Source organism: Gorilla gorilla, chromosome 23 (genome assembly GCF_029281585.2).
Source record: "Gorilla gorilla gorilla isolate KB3781 chromosome 23, NHGRI_mGorGor1-v2.1_pri, whole genome shotgun sequence".
In the NCBI taxonomy this organism is placed as follows: domain Eukaryota; kingdom Metazoa; phylum Chordata; class Mammalia; order Primates; family Hominidae; genus Gorilla; species Gorilla gorilla.
Genome location: NC_086018.1, coordinates 42,846,604 through 42,864,463, shown reverse-complemented (window position 1 = coordinate 42,864,463; position 17,860 = coordinate 42,846,604). Strand labels below are relative to the sequence as shown.

At 52.0% G+C, this 17,860-nt stretch overlaps 1 protein-coding gene across 2 annotated transcripts in view; it reads right to left on the bottom strand.

Moving 5' to 3' along the window:
- Positions 1–4,198: 4,198 nt before the first annotated feature.
- ARHGAP8 (Rho GTPase activating protein 8) overlaps positions 4,199–17,860 on the bottom strand; it is a 109,269-nt gene continuing 95,607 nt past the window's right edge. The window contains exons 10-12 of one of the 2 annotated variants that reach the window (XM_031005500.3): positions 17,603–17,731; positions 7,133–7,236; positions 4,199–4,708 (exon numbers count right to left, since the gene is read on the bottom strand). In XM_031005500.3, coding sequence (XP_030861360.1) covers positions 4,388–4,708; positions 7,133–7,236; positions 17,603–17,731 — 554 coding nt within the window. In that variant the 3' untranslated portion in view covers positions 4,199–4,387. The remainder of the gene's footprint in view (positions 4,709–7,132; positions 7,237–17,602; positions 17,732–17,860) is intronic. The other variant, XM_063704923.1, reaches the window with a different exon arrangement.

The following is a 17,860-nucleotide window of genomic DNA, read 5'->3' as shown; positions in this document are numbered from 1 at the left end:
GAAGGCTATGGAGCTCCAGTGGTAGATGTGGTTATAAGGGTAACTGGGTCTCAGAGTGGGGGCCAGTTGCATCAGGCCCCTGGAGGGTGGGACACTGCCTTTCCAAGAGCAACAAAGTGTGGGCGATTTGTGGTACTGAGAATCGTGAGCAGGCAGTTAGTCTAGAGCAGGGTTGCAAACTTTTTCTGTAAAAGGCCAGATAGTAAATATGTTAGGCTTTGTGGGCCTTGTAGTCTCTGTTGCAACTACTCAGCTCTGCCCTGATGAGGCAAAAGCAGCCACAGGCAATGTACAAAATGTCCGTGGCTGTGTTCCAAGAAAACTTTATTGGCAAAAACAGGCAGTGGGCCAGATCTAAGCCATGGGCCGTAGTTTTCCAACCCCTGGTCTAGACCACTCCCATTTATAAAGTGATTTGGCTTTAGCAGCTTCCTGGAAGGTGGTGCTGCAGGCTGATAAAGCAGAGGGACGGAGCTTGCAGAATTCAGGTGATAGGACTTGGATCTGAGTCCCCAGCGCGTCTCATGTTGAATTGGAACCTTCAACGTTGGAGGTGGGGACTGGTGGGAGGTGATTGGATCATGAGGGCAGATACCTCATGGGTTGGTGCTGTCCTCTAGACAGTGAGTGAGTTCTTACCAGATCTGGTTTAAAAGCATGTGGCACCTCTGCCCCACACTCTCTCTTGCTCCTGTTTTTGCCATGTGATGCGCCTCCTTCCTTTTTGCCTTCTGCCATAACTGGAAGCCTCCTGAGGCTTCCCCAGAAGCTGAACAGGTGCTGATGGCATGCTTGTACAGCCTGTAGAACCATAAGCCAGTTAAACCTCTTTTCTTATAAATGACCCAATGTCAGGTATTTCTTTATAGCAATGCAAGAACAGCCAAACACACAAAGTTTGCTGAGCAGAGCCACACGGCCAGAAAGTTAAGTGGGGGTCTCAAGCCCGACTGTGGGACAGTCAGTCCATCTTCAGAGCTGTCCTCCCTACGCCCCTGCCCTCCCCCTGGGCCGGGATGCAGCGCTGCCTCTGGCCCCTCTGGAGCTCAGGAGGGAGCCCCATGCCGTTCCAGGTGTGGAGAGCAGCCTGCGCGTCACTCGCTGCCGCCCCATCCTACGGAGCACCGAAGCACAATTGTGTTGTCCTCCGCTACCTCATGGGCTTCCTGCACACGGTGAGTGGGCAAGGGGGGCGCTTAGGGTGAAGCCCAGTGGCCTTCCCTGCCATGCTGGGCCCGCATGGACCAGTCCCCTCCTTGCCCCGGGTCTGGGGTCATGCCCTACTTGGGCCTCGGAATACTACTTCCTGGCCACCAAGGACCTCATCCAAGGCCTGGTCAGGTACCCACTATGCTGAGGGGACTTTTGTCCTCTGCTCCCCAGAACCTCCCCCATTTCTCCCTGCGCAGGAGCTGGGGAGACCGCAGCGTGGGACTTGCGGGTAATCCCCCGCAGAGGCCTGTCAATCCTCCCCCACTGCCAGGTCTAGGTGGGCGCAGGACTCAGGCTTAAGCCAATCAGAGCCTTCCCTGGCTGCAGCAATGGGTCCAAGGTGAACATGTGACCTAGGCTTGTCCAATCAGGGCGAATCTGGGGATTTTTTTTGCTGAGAATGTGGCACTAAGACGTTGTATCCTTCTCTGCCATATTTGATGGGCCCTGTGCTTCTATCTTGCCAGCCCGAGGAGTCAGCCTGCCTGAGACTGCAGAGTCCTGTCGTACCCCAGAGCCCTCGGGCAGCTTGGCTGCTTTATGCCCAATTCTTCACCGTCCCCGTATCCACCTCCTTTGCAGGGCCCTCCCACTATGACCCTGGCCTCGGCCACCAGGCTGGCTTTGGCCAATGGGATGTGAGCATGCAGGACACCAGTCAAAGCATGAAAACTGCTTGCAATAGCGCTTGTGTGTGTGCCTGGACCTATGTTGTAAGAATGTGCCCTGTTTAGCCATTGGAAGGACTTGGGACACCTGCAGGAGAACAGAGTCACCCTGGCTGACAGCCAGCTCAGCCAGGACATGTAAGTGATCCCCTCAAAAGACCAATAGAACCACCCAGCTGACCCACTGACTCATGGGCAGTAATGACCAGCAGTTGCTTTCAGTGACTGGGCTTGGGCATCCCCCCACCCCCCTGCCCCCCTGCCTGGCTAATTTTCATATTTTTAGTAGACAAGTAGACCCAAGGTTTCACCATGTTGGCCAGCCTGGTCTTGAACTCTGGACCTCAAGTGATCCACCTGCCTTGGCCTCCCAAAGTACTGGGATTACAGGCATGAGCCACTGCGCCCGGCCTACCCTAGGTCAAAGGTCAAACCACCCACTTGATCTCTCAAGTCGCCCGCTTGGTCTTCTTCCAAGGGTACTTTTCTTCCTTTCGTTCCTGCTTTAAAGTTTAATACACTTTCACTCCTGCTCTAAAACTTGCCTTGGTCCTGGGTCTCTCACTCATCCTTATGCCCCTCAGTTGAACTTTTTTTTTTATTATTATTATTTTGAGACGGAGTCTCACTCTGTTGCCCAGACTGGAGTGCCCTGGCATGATCTTGGCTCACTGCAACCTCTGCCTCCCGGGTTCAAGCGATTCTCCTGCCTCGGCCTCCCGAGTAGCTGGGACTACAGGTGTGCTCCACCACACTTGGCTAAGTTTTTGTATTTTTAGTAGACACGGGGTTTCACCATGTTGGCCAGGCTGGTCTCGAACTCCTGACCTCAGGTGATGCAAGTGCCTTGGCTTCACAAGTGCTGGGATTACAGGCGTGAGTCACCACGCCCGGCCAGTCGAACTCTTTCTTCTGAGGAGGCAAGGATTGAGATTGCTGCAGAACATAGGGATTCGCCGTCAGTAATATACCGTGTGACTCAGGTAGGTTCTGAGCTTGGGCAGAGAAGAGGGGTGTCATTTGGGGACTCCATCCCCAGCTGGGATGGCACGAGGCTTACCAGGGGGTGTAACGGCCATTCTGCAACCCTCCCTATCCCTGTCCCCATGCCCGTGACCCTGTACCATCCATGTTCTGAAGGCAGGGTGTGGGGGGTCGCTCAGCAGCCACACGAGCCCCTCCCTTAAGGACAGCGAGCACCAGCAGGGTAGAACACACACAGCGACAGATGAGGGGCAGGGGAATAATGGGAAGATACACGTGAAGAAGGGAGGAGGCCAGCGAGGAGACCGCACCCTCTAAGTTTCAGAGGAGAGCCCTGGGTGTGGGTTTGGCCTGGGGCTGCCAGTGATTCCCCCAAGCATCCTAACGCGTACCGGGGTTCCCGGCACAACTCGGTCAACACCCCAAGCAGGCACGGAGGGGCCACCACGGGGGATCTGCAGAGGGTACTTTTGTCCTTTGCTCCCCAGAACCTCCCCCGCTTCTCCCTGCAGCAAGAGCTGGGGAGATGGCAGCGTGGGACTCGTGGGTAATCCCCTGCAGCGGCCTGCCACTCCTCCCCCACCGCCAGGTCTGGGTGGGGCACAAGACTCAGGCCTAAGCCAATCAGAGCCTTCCTTCCCTGGCTGCAGCAGTGGGTCCAAGGTGAGCATGTGACCTAGGCTTGTCCAATCAGGGTGAACCTGGGGCTTTTTTGCTGGGAATGTGGCACTAAGAGGTTGTATCCTTCTCTACCGTATTTGATGGAAACACAGGGCCCATCCTGCCAGCCCAAGGAGTCAGCCTGCCTGAGACTGCAGAGTCCTGTCGCACCCCAGGGCCCTCGGGCAGCTTGGCTGCTTTATGCCCAATTCTTCACCCTCCCCGTATCCACCCCCTTTGCAGGGCCCTCCCACTGTGACCCTGGCCTTGGCCACCAGGCTTGCTTTGGACAATGAGATGTGAGCATGCAGGATGCCAGTCAAAGCATGAAAACTGCAATAGCGCTTGTGTGTGCACCTGGACCTATGTTGTAAGAATGTGCCCCGTTTAGCCATTGGAAGGACTTGGGACACCTGTGGGAGAACAGTCACCCCAGCTGCCAGCCAGCTCAGCCAGAACATGTAAGTAAGTGACCCCCTCAAAAGACCAATAGAACCACACAGCTGACCCACTGACTCATGGGCAGTAATGACTAGCAGTAGCTTGCAGTGACTAGGCTTGGGCAGTGTGTTACACAGCAGTGTCGCAGCAGCAGGGCCTGGCCGCCACTCCATTCCTGTTTTCAGTTAAACCACATTGGGTTGCGATTCAAAACATCCATCCTAACAAATGCATTATTCTATCCTGGTCCACAGCTCAGGAACCATGGACAAGAGTCCAAGGACCAGAGGCATGGAGTTTTCATTAGAAGGTTCTGAGTTCATTTAATGGCTGGTTATTTTTACAGATGCCAAGTTTACAAAACATACAAGTGCACGGACAGGTGTAGGAGGTAGCTCGAAATATACAGAGTGTTCACAACACTAGCGACGTCTTCTGGCAGCCAGCAGGGGACTCGGAGGTAGGGTAGGCTTGGTGAGGCCCGTGGCTTGTGTCCGTGGCACAGCCTCCTGCAAAGGGGCTGCCCTGCTCCCCTGTTCCCATGGTGCCAGGCCGCGCTTCCCAGGTGCCTCTGGGGCGCTGAAGATCTTTTCATAGTACTCGATGAGCAGTTCAGTGAACATGTTCAGGGGCACAAGGGCACTCAGGGAGGAGACCCCGTGGGAGGGCCAGATCAAATTCAGCCCGAAGACACAGGCCAGGTTAGAGCTGTTCATTTTGTTGAAGATGCTCTCCCGGGACACCTGGAGGAAACCACACACAAGTAAGGGGGAGTGAACACCAAGGGGCAGGGGGCACCTGGAACTCCCTCCCGAACTTTGGGAGAGGCGTAGGTAGTGAGAGGAGCACTGGACTGGGAGCCGGGAGCCAGTAATGGGGACCCTGTACAGCCACCTGCCCACTCAGGGCCTTAGTTACCCTATCTATAAAAGGAAGGCTTGGCCTCGATGTCCTGGAGGACCCTCTGGCTCTGACCTGTGACAGCCTCAACCCATCTCCTCTTCCACTGCACCTTCTGGGGAGATGCAATCTTGGGGATGGGCTGTAGCACAGACGGTACGAACTAGGTGACCTCTCTGGCCTCGGCTCTGTGAGTGGCGAACTGGGCATGATGGGGGCCAGCACAGCTAGGGGCCACTACGAGGGGCAGCGAGAGTGGAAAGAGCTTGCCTCCTCGAAGGGCTCCTTGTGCATCTCGGCCAACACTTACAGCAACCCCAGCAGGTGGGAGTCATTACTCCATGTTACAGATGAGGAATCTGGGGCCTGGAAGGTACAGGAGACTTGCCCAAGGTCATGTGGCCAGCCAGTGGCAGGGGGCCATGTGGACCAACGTGAGGGCAGGGCCTGTTCTCTTCTACAAGATGCAAGCTGGGGGGAAACCTCAGTCAGAAACGGGGGTCATGAGGCTGTGAGTACCAGGGCAGAGCAGAGAACTGGAGGGAGGGAGGGAGGGAGGGAGGGAGGCAGGGCCAGGCACCACCCTCACAGATCTGTTGAGGATGCTCAGATATGCCCAAACCCTGCTTCAGTGAGATGGCTGGATGCCTTTGAGGCTCCCCCTGGCTGCCGGTCCAGCCAGTTCCACTGCAGGCCACCCCTCCTTAAGCCGAGGCCCCCAGGTGCCACTGGGGGGATAACACGCAACACCACGCCAGGTGCATTCACATCGGTGCCCATGGAGGAGGCGGCTAGAGAGAAATCAGTCTCTCCTAATGAAGAGGAAGTAGGCTGGGTGCAGTGGCTCACACCTGTAATCCCAGCACTTTTAAGAGGCCGAGGCAGGTGGATCACCTGAGGTCAGGAGTTCAAGATCAGCCTGGCCAATGGGACGAAACCCCATCTCTACTAAAAATACAAAAATTAGCCAGGCATTGGTGGTTCTCACCTGTAATCCCAGCTACTTGGGAGGCTGAGGTTGCAGTGAGCTGAGATTGTACCACTGCACACCAGCTAGGGCGACAGAGCAAGACTGTCTAAAATTTTTTGAGAGAGTTAGGAGAGTTTAGTTTTGGGCCTCTGAGAAATTATATCAAGCAATAGGGAGAAAAAAAATTGTTGTAAAACCAAGGGGTGGCATTTTCCAACAGACTCTGGGATGTGACGCCTACTCTGCCCAGGCTCTCCTCACCCTGCACAGCCTGGGGCAAAGGCCTCTGGAGAGATGGAGGGGGTTAAACATTCAAGGCTGTGGGTCTGGGGGTTGGGGGTGGACCCACTTGGATGTGTTGAGCCTTCCCCTGTTGGCCGCACAGGCTTTTGCTCCAAATGCATCCCTGCCCCAGGGGGAGAGCACGCTAAGCCCAGGCCCAGAGCACTGAAGGGTTTCTCTCTCTCTCTGGTCATTTGCTTAGCCTGGTGTAGTAGATTGAATGTTGGCCCCCCTAAGATAGACCACCGAGAATCTGACTGTGACCTTATTTGGAACGAGGGTCATTGCAGCTGTCGTTGAGGATCTCAAGATGAGATCATCCCGGCTCATCTGGGTGGGTCCTAAACCCAGTGACATATGGCAGGGGGTCCACGCTTATGAGGCAAAGGTGGAGGGAGATTAGACACACACACAGGCGTAGGCCAGGGGGAGCTGGAGGCAGAGCTGGAGTGACCAGGAGCTGGGAGAGGCCAGGAAGGAACCTTCCCTCGAGAGCCTGGAAGGAGCACAGCCCGGCACACCTTGCTGTTGGACTTCTAGCCTCTAGAAGAGTGACACAGTAAATCCTAGTGTTTTAAGCCACCCACTATGCAGTCACAGGAACTTAACAGACGTGGTTCTGGGTGTATCCCTTTCCCAGGAATGGTCAGCTCAGTCCACTGGGCTCTGTACCAGTGGTGGACACAGCTCCCACCTCCCAGAGACTCAGCCCAAACAGGAAATGACATAGGGGCAGAGGACCCCAATAACAAAAGTCACTGGCAATGGCTGAGAGACAGCAGGTACAGGAGCAGGCAGGGGCAGGTACACCCTGTCCGACAGGCACGGGGTCCTCAGCAGCCTGGGTGCCTGACCAGGCCTTGGATGAGGTCCTTGGGGGCCAGGGAGTGGTATTCCGAGGCCCAAGCAGGGCATGACCCCAGACCCAGGGCAAGGAGGGGACTGGTCCATGCGGGCCCAGCATGGCAGGGAAGGCCACTGGGCTTCACCCCAAGCTCCCCCCTTGCCCACTCACTGTGTGCAGGAAGCCCATGAGGTAGCGGAGGACGACGTAGTTGTGCTCCGGGAGGCTCCGTAGGATCTGGCGGCAGCGAGTGACGCGCAGGCTGCTCTCCACACCTGGAACGGCATGGGGCTCCCTGCTGAGCTCCAGAGGGGCCAGGGGCAGCGCTGCATCCCGGCCCGGGAGGAGAACACGGGCATAGGAAGGACAGCTCTAAGGATGGACTATCCCACATTTGGGCTTGGTACCCCCCACTTATGTTCTGGCCGTGTGGCTCTGCTCAGCAAACCTGTGTGTTTGGCTATTCTTGCTCAGATGGGGTCATTTATAAGAAAAGAGGTTTAACTGGCTCATGGTTCTACAGGCTGTACAAGCATGCCACCAGCACCTGGGTTCTACAGGCTGTACAAGCATGCCACCAGCACCTGTTCAGCTTCTGGGGAAGCCTCAGGAGGCTTCCAATTATGGCAGAAGGCAAAAAGGAAGGAGGCGCATCACATGGCAAAAACAGGAGCAAGAGAGAGTGTGGGGCAGAGGTGCCACATGCTTTTAAACCAGATCTGGTAAGAACTCACTCACTGTCTAGAGGACAGCACCAACCCATGAGGTATCTGCCCTCATGATCCAATCACCTCCCACCAGTCCCCACCTCCAACGTTGAGGGTTCCAATTCAACATGAGACGCGCTGGGGACTCAGATCCAAGCCCTATCACCTGAATTCTGCAAGCTCCGTCCCTCTGCTTTATCAGCCAGCAGGACCACCTTCCAGGAAGCTGCTAAAGCCAAATCCCTTTATAAATGGGAGTGGTCTAGACCAGGGGTTGGAAAACTACGGCCTATGGCTTAGATCTGGCCCACTGCCTGTTTTTGCCAATAAAGTTTTGTTTTTGCCAATAAAGTTTTCTTGGAACACAGCCACGGACATTTTGTACATTGCCCGTGGCTGCTTTTGCCTCATCAGGGCAGAGCTGAGTAGTTGCAACAGAGACTACAAGGCCCACAAAGCCTAACATATTTACTATCTGGCCTTTTACAGGAAAGGTTTGCAACCCTACTCTAGACTAACTGCCTGCTCACGATTCTCAGCACCACAAATCGCCCACACTTTGTTGCTCTTGGAAAGGCAGTGTCCCGATGCAACTGGCCCCCACTCTGAGACCCAGTTACCCTTATAACCACATCCACCACTGGAGCTCCATAACCTTCCAATCAAAACCCACCAACCAGCCAGGCACAGTGGCTCATGCCTGTAATCCCAGCACTTTGGGAGGCCGAGGCAGGCAGATCACTTGAGGTCAGGAGTTTGAGACCAGCCTGACCCAACATGGTGAAACCCTGTCTGTCTCTACTGAAAAAAAAAAAAAAAAAAAGCCGGGTGTGGTGGCACACACCTGTAATCCCAGCTACATGGGAGGCTGAAGCTGGAGAATTGCTTGAACTCGGAAGACAGAGGTGGCACTGAGCCGAGATGGTGCCATTGCACTCCAGCCTGGGCAACAAGAGCAAAACTCCATCTCAAAAAAAAAAAAAAAAAAAAAAAAAAAAACCCCCACCACCAACCAACAAGTATTCACCAAGTTCCCGCTGCAGGTGCATGTGTGAACATGTATGCACATGTGTGCACTCAGCCACATGTATGCCTACACTACTGTGTACCCACATCCTCCAACACACCAACCACCCTCCCACTGAGCCTTGCACAGAGTTGCTGGTGAACAGCGGGTGCTCTACAAACACCCACTGCCAGGACACAAGACTCCCCACTATGATCATTCCTGTTGGCTTCTTAATAAAAGCCATTATTCCATGAAATCAAGCTGCTGCTGTTGTTCAGTCATTTGAATGGACAAAGAATTCCCTTGAAATGAATATTTCAACCGAGCCAGGTGGCTGCCATTTCCTTCTCTGGATGTTGCGCCTGAACCTTATTTAAGAATTATGGTCCCAAGTGGGTAATGGTGCAGGTCACCCTCAGCTCTCACTGTGGTCCCTCTGAGAATACTTGCTGGCAAGTAGGCAGGACTGGTGAGCTGAGCATCACAACCGCCAATGTCACTGAGCACTCCCTATGAGGGAGCAAGAGGTCAAGCATTTCAACAACCCCAGTGTAGAGAGAGGAGGAAAGACAGCTCTGAGAGGTTAGGTGACTAGCCTGAGGTCACACAGCTCGCACGTGGGAGGCTGGGCCTCGAGGACTCTCTGACCTCCCCTTTCTCGTCTGCAGCAGGCCATGAGATCATCCTATGAGAGGCGCCTTCTCTATACCCAGAGGGAAGAGGCAAACTCATCTCTGAAGACGGCATGTCCCCCTAGTTTCCTGCCGCAGGCTCAGTCCCCCGTCTGTCGCATTTCCCACGCCTCTCCACTCTTCTTCCAACCTGGCATCAGCACACTCAGTGGACTGGGTCTCTGGGCCTTCGTTTCCTTAGGAAGGTACCCATGTCATGTGCAACTTCTAGTAGAGAAACTGGTATGTTTTTCTCTTGTGAATCTGTCTTTTGTTAGTCCAAGCAACAGGGCCCCACCAAGGAGCCTAAGATGGGGAGAAGGAAAAGATTTTGACCCTCCCTGCAGTTTCTAGTCATGGGGATGAGGTACCCTGGGCTGGAACACCTCACTTGGTCTGGGAGCTGCAGAGAGAGCCAGGACCCCTGGTAGAGCCGGCCAAAGGTAAGAATTCTTACTCAAGACTGGTCGTGGTGGCTCACACCTATAATACCAGCACTTTGAGAGGCCGAGGTGGGTGAATCACCTGAGGTCAGGAGTTTGAGACCAGCCTGACCAACATGGAGAAACCCCATCTCTACTAAAAATACAAAATTAGCCGGGTGTGGTGGCGGGCACCTGTAATCCCAGCTACTTGGGAGGCTGAGGCAAGAGAGTCATTTGAACCCGGGAGGTGGAGGTTGCAGTGAGCCGAGATTGCACCATTGCACTCCAGCCTTTGCGACAAGAGCAAAACTCCGTCTCGAAAAAAAAAAAAAAAAGAATTCTTACTCAAGTCAGCCTCCCAGATTTCTGTCTGCAGCGCGCGGTCGTGTGAGGGTGGTCAGATTTCTGTCTGCAGCGCGCGGTCGTGTGAGGGTGGTCGGATTTCTGTCTGCAGCGCGCGGTCGTGTGAGGGTGGTCAAGGTCTCTCTGTTTTCTCCCTTTCTGAATTTGGGCCAGCAGAGCCACATTCGGAAGAATGGGTTCTTTGGCTTGTGACTTTCGCGCATCTGATCTCTAGGACTCCTCGGTGATCTTCAGCCTCCCAGGAAGAGTCACTGTTTGCCTTTGTCTCTGTCTCTTGGGTCCTTTGTTGTGAGGAGGAGAATCATGGGATAAGATTCTCCTTTCATCTTGTTTCGTGTCCTGAGAACTTGCCTTTATGGCCAGTTTGGCTTCCAAATGCCTGGGGGAACAGCCAACGGTCAGGATGTAGCCCCAAGAATTTACAGGCCGGGCGCGGTGGCTCACGCCTTTAATCCCTGCACTTTGGAAGGCCGAGACGGATGGATCACCTGAGATCAGGAGTTCAAGACCAGCCTGGCCAACACGGTGAAACCCCGTCTCTACAAAAAATACAAAAATTAGCCAGGCTTGGTGGCGGGTGCCTGTAATCCCAGCTACTTGGGAGCCTGAGGCAGGACAATCACTTGAACCCGGGAGGCAGAGGTTATAGTGAGTAGAGAATCTCGGCCACTGCACTCTGGCCTGCACAACAGAGTGAGACTCTGTCTCAAAAAAAAAAAAAAGGAATTTATAGCTGGCCAGACAGTAATGTGAGCCGCACTCTGATATGTTGGATGGTGTTGCCTGTAAACCTCACGTTGAATTGTAATCCCCAATGTGGGAGGTGTGGATGGGTGACAGGTGATGAAATCATGGGGACAGATTTCTCATAAATGGTTAGCACCATCTCTTTGGTGCTGTTCTCATGAGAGTAAGTGATTTCTCAAGAGATCTGGTTAAGTGTGTGGCATGACCTCACCCCGTCTTGCTCCCACTCGCACTGCGTGAGACACCTGCTCCTCCTTTGCCCTCCGTCATAATTGAAAGCTTCCTGAGGCCTCCCTGGAAGCCAAGCAGATGCCAACACCGTGCTTCCTATAAAGCCTACAGAAACATGAGCCAATTAAACTTCTTTATAAATTACCCAGCCTCAGGTATTTCTTTATAGCAACACAGACTCAGCGACAGCTGACATCCTACCAGCCATCACCAGCTCTGAGGGCGCTTGTCTCTCTTTCTTTTGGCTATCTGTGGGGTAACTTTGGATCCTGGGGGACTCTGAGAACATCTCTTGTATCCATGGCCACAAAAAGTCTTATGGGTTTCGAGTTACATTGGATTAGGTACACCTTTGGTTAAAAACAACAAAACAAAACAAAACAAAAAACAAGGTTAAAAGGACTATTTGGAAACAAACTGGGCAAAGAAAAAAATCTTTAGGGCCTTCTCCTGAACTATTGATAACAACTTTCACCCTCAACAGGTAATCTTAACTTGTATGAAACTATGTATGAAAGTTATAAGATCTTGGTTTGTGGCCAGGCATAGTGGCTCATGCCTGTCATCCCAGCACTTTGGGAGGCTGAGGTAGGGAGATCACTTGAGCCCAGGAGTTTGAAACCAGCCTGGGCAACATGGTGAGACTCTGTCTTTACAAAAAAATATTTAAAAATTAGCTGGGTGTGGTAGTGCATGCCTCAGCTACTTGGGAGGCTGAGGTGGGAGGATTGCTTGAGCCCAGAGGTCAAGGAGAAGGAGACCTTGCACTTTGGAAGGCCGAAACGGATGGATCACCTGAGATCAGGAGTTCAAGACCAACTTAAACTTAAAAAAAATTCTTTTTTTGTTTGCAGATCTATATGTTATGTCTACGCATGTATGTTATGTATACATGAAATTGTTCTCCCTTTGATGGTATTACCAAGTTAATTTATAAAATCCCTTAAAGGAGTTCTATTCAAATTGGCTTAGAGATACATGAGCATTTATATAAAACATTTCTAAAGCTCTCAAAAATATAGAAACTAAGCCAAATATTCAAGTTCTTGTGACTTGAGTAACTCTGACAAGATTAGTCTGATATTGTTAGTTTAATAAAAACAGCTGTAGAGGTTGGGCACGGTGGCTCACGCCTGTAATCCCAGCACTTTGGGAGGCCAAGGCAGGCAGATCACCTGAGGTCAGGAGCTCAAGACAAGCCTGGCCAACATGGCAACATGGTGAAACCCCGTCTCTACAACAATATAAAAATCAGCCAGGCAAGATGGCCGGTGCCTGTAATCCCAGCCATTTGGGAGGCTGAGGTGGGAGAATTGCTTGAACCCAGGAGGCAGAGGTTGCAGTGAACTGAGATGGTGCCATTGCACTCCAGCCTGGGCAACAGAGCGAGACTCCATCTCAACACAAAAACAAAACGAAAAAACCAGCTGCATCTTCTGAGTTACCCATATTAAGTATAATCCAAGCATACATCTTTATGTAGTTGGGTTTACTAGTGAAGTAGTAGGGTTAAAAATAGATATAACAAGGGCCTGGCATGGTGGCTCATGCCTATAATCCCAGCACTTTAGGAGGTTGAGGTGGGTGGATCATTTGAGGTCAGGAGTTCAAGACTAGCCTGGGCAACATGGTGAAACCCCGTCTCTACTAAAAATACAACAATTAGCTGGGTGTGGCAGCGCACACCTGTAATCCCAGCTACTCGGGAGGCTGAGGCAGATGGATCACTTGAGCCCAGGAGGCAGAGGTTGTAATGAGCCAAGATCAGGCCACTGCACTCCAGCCTGGGCAACAAAGCAAGACTCCGTCTCAAAAAAAAAAAAAAAAAAAAAAAAAAAAAGATACAAGGGGAATTCCTTGAAATGACAACTAACCTTATTCAGTGTTATGTATGACGTTACAGTGAGTAAGGAAGGCCGCTTCCTGGCAGGCCCAGGAGACTTAAAATATATTGAGAACCTTAAGAGAGGAATTCTCTCAAATCTACAGATACTGCAGGCAAAGTCTGATGGCTTTTTTTTTTTTTTTTTTTTTTTTTGAGACAGAGTCTCACTGTGTCCCAGGCTGGAGTGCAATGATGAGATCTCAGCTCACTGCAACCTCTGCCTCCTGGGTTCAAGCGATCCTCCTGCCTCGGCCTCCCGAGTAGCTGGGATTATAGGTGCGTGCCACCATGCCTGGCTAATTCTGTATTTTTAGTAGAGATGGGATTTCTCCATGTTGGTCAGACTGGTCTCGAACTCCCGACCTCAGGTGATCCACCCGCCTTGGTCTCCCAAAGTGCTAGGATTACAGGCGTGAACCACCGCAGCTGGCCCTGATGGCAAATTTTTAACTTGGCTTTCTAGCCTCAAGAGGCTTTTAAAAAGTGAATCTGAGATTCCTTATTAAAAGTTCCAGCAAGGTAGACTTAACAAGAGCCGACATAGGTCAATTCCCATTCTTGCTGCCCTTATGTAAATAATCAGGCCAAATTCTAGTGAAACCAGACTTATTTTGTAACTGAGAATCAAGAGAGAAGCAACTGTACAGAGAAATGATGCTCCCGTGGAAAACTACGGTGCACGCTTGCGGGTTCTCAGTTCCTCTCGTTTCCTCCAATATCTGGCTACGACGCTCCAAGCTAACATTCCCAGTTTTTCTCCTACCCCCTGAGTTGGCATGACAAAGAACTAAAACCTGCCATTTCCCCAAAGCCCCAAAAGCTGACGCTGGAAGACTTGATATAAACTTCAGAGAAATCACAGCAGATGACTGTACGGATAGTCCTTGTGCCTCCTGCTCAGTCCGCTCAGAAAGTTCACCGGAACGCCCAGTGCCATCACCAAAGACATCTAAATTGCAAACTACGGAATTCACTGGCCAGCTGCTGCCACTCTCACTCTACCATGAAAGGATACTTCAAGCCAACATCTAGGAATCTTCTCAACTAAATGTTCTCCTGACTAAAAAAATGGAGTTTAGGCCGGACACGGTGGCTCATGCCTGTAATCCCAGCACTTTGGGAGGCCGAGGTGGACGGATCACGAGGTCAGGAGATTGAGACCATCCTGGCCGACACGGTGAAACGCTGTCTCTACTAAAAATACAAAAAATTAGCCAGGCGTGGTGACACGGGCCTGTAGTCCCAGCTACTCGGCAGGCTGGGGCAGGAGAAAGGCTTGAACCTGGGAGGTGGAGGTTGCAGTGAGCCGAGATCGTGCCACTGCACTCCAGCCTGAGTGAGAGTGAGACTTCACCTCAAAAACAAAACAAACAAACAAAAAACAAAACAAAAAAAATCCCCGGAATTTATGGTTTGTTCAAACCATTGAACTTCATGTTTGTTGACATAGAAAGGCCCCTTATTAACAGGCTGACTTAGGTAGTCACCCTACTCCCACCTCCACCGCTACCTCCTGAATTGAGACACAACTGTTTCCCTGGAGTGACCTAGTCACAGCACTGACAGACGGATTCATGCAACATGAGACAATCTACCAACTCAGTTTCTGGACTGTAAAACCTCCTGGGGAAAGTTTCAGAAGGGGGAATGCTGGGGTCCGGAACACTACTGTCCCAAATATGGAGCCTGGGCATGCTGAATATGTTATTGAGCTGAAGGAATCTAAGAAAGGCAGGTGTGGGAAGGGCTCTCTCACTCCCCCCACTTCTCTGTAACAGTTCATAAAACCTTCTCGTGGGAGGGGGTCTTCCCTATGCCCAGAGGGTGCCTTATCTCTAAAGACGGCGGAATGACAAAAGGAATTGAAGCTCCATGACTTTCCACTCTTCATCAAACCTAGTATCAAAACATTCAGGCTGAACCGTGTCTTCACCTTCCTTCCTTTTTTTTTTTTTTTGACAAAGTCTCACTCTGTCGCCCAGGCTGGAGTGCAGCGGTGCGATCTCGGCTCACTACAACCTCTGCCTCCTGGGTTCAAAGCAGTTCTCGTGCCTCAGACTCCTGAGTAGCTAGGATTACAGGTGTCCACCACCACGCCCAGCTAATTTTTGTATTTTTAGTGGAGACAGGATTTCACCATGTTGGCCAGGCTGATCTCAAACTCCTGACCTCAGGTGATCCACCCACCTTGGCTTCCCAAAGTGCTGGGTTTACAGGAGTGAGCCACTGCGCCCAGCCCATTTTCTTTATTTCTTTTCTTTCTTGCTTGCTTTCCTCCCTCCCTCCCTCCATCATTCCTTCTGTTTCGGGGACATGGTCTTGCTCTTTTGTCCAGGCTAGAGTACAGTGGTGTGATCATGGCTCACTGCAGCCTCAAACTCCCAGGCTCAAGTGATCTCCCACCTCAGCCTCCTGAACAGCTGGGACGACAGGCATACACTACCAAGCCCAGCCAATTTTTAAAATCTTTTGTAGAGATGGGGTCTCGCTATGTTTCCCAGGCTGGACTCAAACTCTTGGACTCAAACTCTTGGACTCAAGTGATCTTTCTGCCTTGGCCTCCCAAAGTGCTGGGATTACAGGCATGAGCCACCATGCCCAGCCTGGGTCTTCATTTTCTTCATTTTCATAAAGGTTCCCATGTCAGGTGGAGGTTGCACTGTGCTGAGACCATGCCACGGCACTCCAGCCTGGGCGACACAGAGCAAGACACTGTCTCAAAAATAAATAAATAAATAAATAAATAAATATTTTTTAAAAGGCTCCTGTGTCATGTAAAACTTACATTAAATTAACTGGTATGCTTTTCTCATGTGACTCTGTCTTTTGTCAGAATAACAAGTTACAGGGTCCCCACCAATGAACCTAAGACGGGTAGCAGGAAAGGATTTTTTCCCTCCCAACAGAGGGTTGCTTAATATGACTACGCTCTCCAGGTTTGTTAATTGGTGCCTATCCGGAAGAGGACAAATGTCTGGTATCTTTATGACCGGAGGCAGTGGTGCAAGCCAGAGCTGGGTCCTTCCCTCCCCGGGGACTGGGAGGCAGAGGTAGCACTTTGAATGTTTTCATTTCAAAGAGATGGCTCTCAAGTCCTTGAGATAGCTCTGGGTGGTGGATGATTTTTATCTCAAAGGACAGATAAAGGATTCATAATTGCAAGCTTTTTTTTTTTTTTTTTTTGAGATGGAGTCTTGTTCTGTCACCTAGGCTGCAGTGCAATGGCACGATCCTGGCTCACTACAAGCTCTGCCTCCTGGGTTCAAGTGATTCTCCTGCCTTAGCCTCCTGAGTAGCTGGGATTACAGGCGTGCACCACCACGCTCGGCTAATTTTTTTATTTTAGTAGAGACAGGGTTTTGCCATGTTGACCAGGCTGGTCTTGAACTCCTACGGCAAGTGATCCACCCAACTCACCCTCTCAAAGTGCTGGGATTACAGGTGTGAGCCACCATGCCTGGCCCACAATTGCAAGCTTTCTAAAGGAACTGCTGCTCAAAGAGGGGTTCCAGGGCCTATCTCCCTGTCACCAGGTTTTGGGTGGAACAAACAGTAAGTTCGCCTGGCAGCATTGAGTTTTCTCAAGCAGGAACCTACAGAGGCTGGAGTCATCATCCCTCTGCAGGGGCTAATGAAGTTGGGAGGCTTCTGGAAGCTTCTCTCTAGGACACAGCCTGGCGCATTCAGGTGATGGAGCATTGTCCATCTTGCCTGCTCTGGGCCCGGCTGGTAGGATGCTGCTGAATGTAGTGCCTCCTTCTCTGTCTCCACCAGATAGCTATCTCTATGCACATGATCAAATTTGTCTCCATGAGGCTCAGCCTGGCTCTGAACTCTCCCAGGCTTCCCATCCACTAGCCAAAGTCAGTCAGCCCTCAACATCTTTCATGGCCTTCCAGGCTGTAGGAGAGACCTTCCCCATCTCAGACAGGGCGTTGCATTTGGCAGGCGCTTAGGAGCACTGCTGAGTAAATGGGTGTAAATTTGCCTTTGAGGGGAGTTTGGGGTCCAGCGACCTTGACGGGACGCCTTGAGACTGAAATCAATCTCCAGCCCCCTGCCCTCCCCAGGGGTCAGGCTGGTCTCACGTGACTCAAAGCCCGCACCCTCTAACCATGTAATTGGTCTTTCTGGAATGGCCACCCCTACACCCCTATCTTGAGTCACCATAACCCTCAGTTACCATAAACCATCAGGGCCCCTGATGAGTGACAAAGGTAACTCCTGCCCCTTGGGAAAGTCCAAGGTTCAGAAGTCACCCCCCAGGGGCCAGGACAAAGGCCAGGCTGCCCTTTGGGCAAATGTGATTCTTGAATACACAGTGGGGTAGAAACACTGATTTTAAGATTCAAGATCTGTCTTGAACAACAGCTGGACAACCCTGACCGACCCCACCTCCTCTGCCTTTGGACAGTGTGGACTGGCTGTGCATGGTGGGGGCAGCCCCAATGACCCCCTCTCTTGCCCTGCAGTGCCAGATGGCAACAGGATGAGGGTGGGTACACGTCACCTCGGCCACCCCAGAGCCTGACCCTGGGCCAGTAGCTGGGGAACAGCATCTGAGGACCAAGCCCCCCACCCCCGCCCCAGGGCAGCTACGCACAGGTGATCCCGAGAATCTGCTCGTACGCCTGGAAGGTCAGAAGCGGCTGGGGCAGCTCTCGCAGGAAGGTCTTCAGGATCACGGCAGGGATGTGAATGTCCCCGTAGTCGTCAAAGTTCACGGGCTTCCCTGCACACAGAACACGACACTGCTGAGGTCTGCACCCCGGCCTGGGCACTGCCACTGCAGAACGAGCTCTGAGACACAGGGCGTGAGATGTGCGGATGGGATCCACCTGATGCTGGAGCCATGTGTCCT